This window comes from Nicotiana sylvestris, chromosome 12 (assembly GCF_000393655.2).
Source record: "Nicotiana sylvestris chromosome 12, ASM39365v2, whole genome shotgun sequence".
Classification (NCBI taxonomy): Eukaryota; Viridiplantae; Streptophyta; class Magnoliopsida; order Solanales; family Solanaceae; genus Nicotiana; species Nicotiana sylvestris.
This window is the reverse complement of record NC_091068.1, coordinates 97,515,535-97,521,590: the sequence shown is the minus strand read 5'-3', so window position 1 is coordinate 97,521,590 and position 6,056 is coordinate 97,515,535. Positions and strand designations below refer to the sequence as shown.

General features: G+C 37.7%; 1 protein-coding gene across 1 annotated transcript; it reads right to left on the bottom strand.

Annotated features, from left to right (window-relative positions):
- Nucleotides 1-360: 360 nt before the first annotated feature.
- Nucleotides 361-1,107, bottom strand: LOC104218351 (uncharacterized). Its single transcript, XM_009768824.2, has one exon. It carries the CDS (start codon nucleotides 1,105-1,107, stop codon nucleotides 361-363), a length of 747 nt encoding a protein of 248 aa, XP_009767126.2.
- Between the last annotated feature and the right edge of the window lie 4,949 nt (nucleotides 1,108-6,056).

Below are 6,056 nucleotides of genomic sequence, written 5' to 3'. Positions count from 1 at the left end.
TACACTACTGGCTTGCTATTTTCTTCCAGCAGAATTTTATGCATGCAAATGACTGGACTGATTCCTAAAATATCAACTATACTCCATCCAATTGCCTTTCTGTACTTTTTAGCAGTTCCATTAGCTTTTGCTCATGTGTACCTATCAAGTAAGCAAAAATAATCATAGGAAAATTGTTAGTTTCAAGAAAAGCATATTTAAAGTGGGTATGGAGGACTTTCAATTCCACACTAGGCTTAGAAGCCTCTTCTTTTAGTTCCTCCTCATCAACCACTTGATCCACGGTTTCAAGAGCTTTAACCTCTTTCTTCATTTCAGGATCTTCATCCTCCACAGTTCTAGACTAGGTAATACACATCTCTAAAGTATCCCTACAAACTTGTATATTTTAACCAATTCCCTAACAACATCTAGCTTGAAGCACGAGTAGGCAGATGCCTCATCATTGGGGTATTTCATCATCCTCTTCATCTGGAACACCACTTTCTCTTTGCCCAGTCTGAGCATAAGCTGCCCCTCATAGATATCAAGGATAGCTCTACATGCACATAAAAATAGCCTTCCTGAAATTAGAGGCACCTCCTTGTTTACCTCTATATCTACTATAATAAAGTCTATGGGGATCACAAAATTGTCCACCTGTACTAGAATATCCTCAATGATTCCCTCAGGAAAAATGGTCGTCTGGTCAGCTAGTTGTACGGACACTAGTATTGATTTGATCACTCCAAGCTTACTTTCCAGTTTCCTGAATACAGACAAATGCATTAGATTTATAGAAGCACCAGAATCATAGAGGGCCTTATCGAATTTCTCACTCCCCAATGAGCATGGTATGGTGAACCTTCCTGGGTCCCCACAATTTTGAGAAATTTTATTTTGCAATATGGCACTGCAGTGGGCATTCCGCTGGACCATTGTTGTCTCATCTAATTTCTTCTTGCTGGACAAGATTTCTTTCAAGAACTTAGCATAAGTAGGCATCTGAGTGAGTACCTCTGTGAATGGAATGTTCACGCAAAGGTGTTTCAGCATCTCCAAGAATCGCCCAAAACACTTGTCAAGTTTTTCCCACTTCATCTTTTGAGGGAATGGTAGAGCTGGCATATGTCTACTTTCTTCAATCTCCTTTTGTACCCCACTACTCTAGCCTTTCTAATTTTCACTCTTTTTCTCTTGCAGTGTCTCAGTCTTCTTGTTCACCACCTCGGACCTAGCTTTCACTACTGGGTCAGTCAATGTTTTGCTACTTCTTAGAGATACAACTTTAATTGTTCCCTTTGGATTCTTTTCAGTGTCAGAGGGTAGAGTCTCAAGAGCCCACTCAGATAACAAATTTGCAATATGTCCCATTTGTCTTTCTAAATTTTGGATGGTTGTGCCCTGAGTTTCAAATTTTTCATCTGATTTGCTGATGAATGCCTTCATGAGATCTTCCATACTATACTGATTTGATTATTGTGGCTAGTACTGCTGCCTCTGCTGGTTTTGAAAACCTGGTGGTCCTTGACCCTGGGGTATATGATTATTTTGCTACCATGAGTTCAAACTCCACTAGGTGAACTCTATAGAAAACCTGGATGTCTTTGCCCCATAGCATTATAGTTGTTCCCATCTTGGTAGTTTCCTCTATCATAGTTCCCCACAGCTTGACTTCCTCAGCTGAAGCTTGACACTCATGTGTAGGGTGACCCATTCCACAAAAGTCACATACTACTTGTGGCTCACTCTGTATCGTGGCCAATGTCAGCTTTCTTATCTCCTTTGCCATGGTGTCTAGCTGGGCTTGCATAGATGTGTTAGAATCCACCTGGTGAACCCCAACTGACTTTTTTTTTGTCACTACTCTCAGCAGGCCACTACTTAGCATCCTCGGATAATTTATCAAGGATTAAGACAAACCTCCTCCGGAGTTTTCTTCATTAGTGGACCTCCATATGTAATATTCAGAGTTCATCGAGAGGAAGGTGTCAGTCCATCCAAAAAATCTTAGAGTTGGATCCGCAAATCAATTCCGTTTTGATGACACTTTCTAACTATCTCCTTGAATCTTTCCCTACCTTCAAAAATCGTTTCTGTCTCCTTCTGGAAGAAATTATGGATTTCCCTTCTGAATTTCCCTGTTTTTGCAACTGAGAATTACTGGTCAAGAAACTTTTTGTTCATATCTTCCCATGTCATGATCGACCCTGTGGGTAAGCTACGAAGCCAGTGCTTCACGTCATCTTTCAATGAAAAGAGGAATGCCCTTAAGTAGACTGCATTTTTTGATAATCCATTGTACTAGAAGTTGTTCATGATTTCTTCAAAGTCCATCAAGTGAGTGTTAGGAACGTCATTCACCTTTCCTCTAAGGATACAATTGTTTTGGATGGTTTGAAGCAAGCCTTGCTTCAACTAGAAGTTGTTTGCTGCTATGGGTGGAGGTATGACACTTGATAGTCCTTGATTGTAGACTAGTATGGCATAGTTACCCAATGATCTTCCAGGCCTGGGTGCTGCATTCTCGAACTGATCTTCAACTATGGGTCGGTTCAGATTGAATCTTCGACCTCCACCGTCTTTGATAGTGTCCTACATAGCTCTAAGGGCTGCCTCAACTGCTATCCACGCAGCTTCTTGTTGTGCTGCCTCTCTTGCAGCTAAGTCAATTCCATCAATCTCCTTGTTTGCCATGTTATCTTGAGTCGAAGTATGGCCCAAGAAATTTTCTATTAATTCTCTTTCTTTTCTTAGTTGTCGCAGGTGTTTCTCCAACTTTAGCTTGTAGGTATCACTTCCTTTGAAGAAGATCGAGTCATACACCAGAGAAATCAAACTTGTATACATAAGTGAGAAATCGTGAATACAATAAAGTAAAATTGGTTCCTGAATTAGTACTAAAAACTATTTTAAACACTATTGATTGCCAATCCCTGGTAACAATGCCGAAATTTGACAAGTGCAAAACACAACACAAAATTATTGTTCACTAGTCAAATATAGTAAAGTTTAATTACCGTCTCCACAGGGATTCTATTTAAATAGTGTTTGAATAGTCTTCAGTTGATTGCTATCCAGGAAAATAAACACTTGATTTGATGATTATTACTATGATTAACTACTAAAAATTAAGCAATTAACAATTGATCACAAAGGACAACATATGAGCAATGAAGAAATATCAATGAGAGAAATATGGGTAATTGACTAGATATGTGCAACATAATTGACTCGGGATCCAATTCTTGAGTTAGTTCACGCTATAATACTATTGATTCTCACGAATTTAACAGATAATTATATTACACTTGAAGTTAATTTTCCTCTTTCGATTAGACGTTAATTTCAGTAATTAATCCAATTGAAACATGGAAAACAATTGCAACAAAGAAAATGATGGTTATGGTCTAAAGGGTAACTTCTCACAGATATTTCCCTATTTTTTTAGTTCAATTAACAATTCAAGAGGCTCTTTCGATTACCTATTTGAATCACGAATTTAACTAGAGCATAAGATGTAAAGAAATTCAATATCAAGCTCCTCTTTTGATTAAGAAAAATAAGAAATAACTCCACAATATGAATTAAAACTCCATCAATTAATTCCAACAGTTATCAAGAATCGAATCACAAACCAAGTTATCAAAACACCGTATCTGTCAACACCCAAATATAAATTACTCCATAGCTATGGAAAAAGTCATCTCAATAAGGTTTAAAAACAAAGAAAACATCAATACTAATGATTCGATACAAATTCCCGCATTGCACCGATCGTGGGTTGAAATCTTGATGGATTCTTGTGTCTTCTTGCCTTAGTTGCTTCGCAAATACTTCGTAGGTTCAAAGTCCCTTCAAAAATATATTTTTGTGTATTTATACCCTGTAGGAACGGGCCCAGACGAAACTATCATTTCCTAGCCAAAATAGGAAATAACTCTCACAAAATTGTGCACCCGCGTCGCGCCCCCTGCGGCGCGACAATGATGTTTTCTCACAGTAAATCGTTTGTCCACTTTTTGAAATTCGGACTTGGTTCTCAACCACCGAACGTGATCCTGACTTAATTTCTTGGGTTTGTACTCACTTCAAATCTCCAACTTGTTCGATTTAGCTCCAAATTACCTTAATAGCTCGGAATCATTTCCTGTAAGGCATAAAACACGTAATAAGTGTAATTCACTATCTTTTAAACTCAAATACACATAAAATGCAATAATTAGAGTGCAATGCTACGGCTAAAATATGGGTTCCTAGTCTTCCATCAATACCTCATACTTAGACTATTGCTTGTCCTCGAGTAATCAAACTACACTTTATCGCGCCTCCTTTTTCCATTGCAGAGTACAGGTTTTGACCATTGAGAACAACTCATTTTCTTTTGGAAATTGGGTATTTGAATTTGAAGAGTCGCCACTTAACGGATTAAGGTGCATTAGAGCACCTAGAGCAATTAACTCATATAACTTGTTTGCATTACCAGATATTAGGGTAAGGGCTCGAAATAACCTTGAGGGGAAGGTGTTAGGCACCCCTCGCGGTCCACAATGGTGGGTCCTAGCCGAACTCAGTTATGTGAATTAGTCATTTAACAGATAAGTAGTCTAAGCACACATTTGCAAATAAAGGAAGTTTAGGTCTGAGCACACATATATAAATAAAGGAAGGGAAGTCCTAGGTTTGTTAGCCTATAGGATCACATCTTTACAATACCCGGTAAACCGTCATCAAATTGAGGGGTTACATGTGGCATTAACGAACAAGTCATCATATCATCTACTACTCGATTACCCTCCCCTTGGTCATAGCCTAAAGCGTTCTAGCAATCTCTAGATGTATCTTATGCGTGCACTACCCGTCTCTTTGCTTATATAGTACAGAGGTATTTGGGACTTCTAGTTAAGGTGGATCTAGACTCTCCTACAGTAATTAAAAGGAGAAACTCTAGGCGACATACAAAACATATAAGACTGGACCAAAGATAGAACAATTAAAAGGCTCATATTTTACCTTCACAAATAGAGCAAGTAAGTGCACGTCTCAGACGACAGTATTTTAGACATTTGAAAAGAGTCCTAATGACAGGATATCTAGGTGAACACAAGTCAGAACATATGCAATGCTGAGTTAAGGCAAAAGTGTTGAAGACCTATTCAGTTTGCTTACTAAATTTAGAACCTATTAAATCTGGGCAGTCATAATAAGTAAAGCAGTTTCATAGTTTATTAAACCTCGATTACCTATAGGCTTGCCTAGGCGTGGATTAGCAGTAACATGTCATTTAGACATTAATGAAAGACCATAATTCTGAGTCAGTAATTGATAGACAAATTTTGTTTTTTTATTGAACCTATATGTTGTCTAGGTGCTGAAAAATGATCACAAGCATTACAGAATTGATTTCACACTTTCATTTCTAAGAGTATGATGTCTAAGTGTTGAGATTGTTTTTAAGCGTATTCCTTATAGGCTAGGTGATAACTGATTTTTTACGCATTCAAACTATAGGCATGGTTTTAAGAAAATGCAGTGAAAAATCCTAGAAACATGGTCTCTAATGCACATAGAGCAGTTGTTGAACGTGATTATTAGGACATAATTGATAAATGACCTGAGAACCAGATTTTTATTGCAAGTAAATGAATGCAGAATGGCAGTGTAGAACAGATAGTGTAGTGATCCTATAAACAAGTTTTCTAATGCATATAACAATCCGGTAGGCATGGCTTCTAAATCATACAAATAATCATAACAGTCTTATGAGCATGGTTTCTAATGCATCATAACAGTCCTATAAGCATGGTTTCTACTGCATGTAGACAATCATAACAGTCCTATGAGCATGGTTTCTACCCGATTCTCACAAAAGATATATAAAAGTCCCTCCCTTTTACTAATTTCCCCAATATCTATTCACAAGAAATTATTATTACAGACCAATAGTGAATGAATTACATAAATGAATATAAACTATCTATAGGGAGCCTGAATTAGGCCTAATAATAAATCTGGGGATATCAAGCCTTAAGAACAGTCTCAAATGTCAAGAGTCTCATAGCCAATGGTATGTCCTG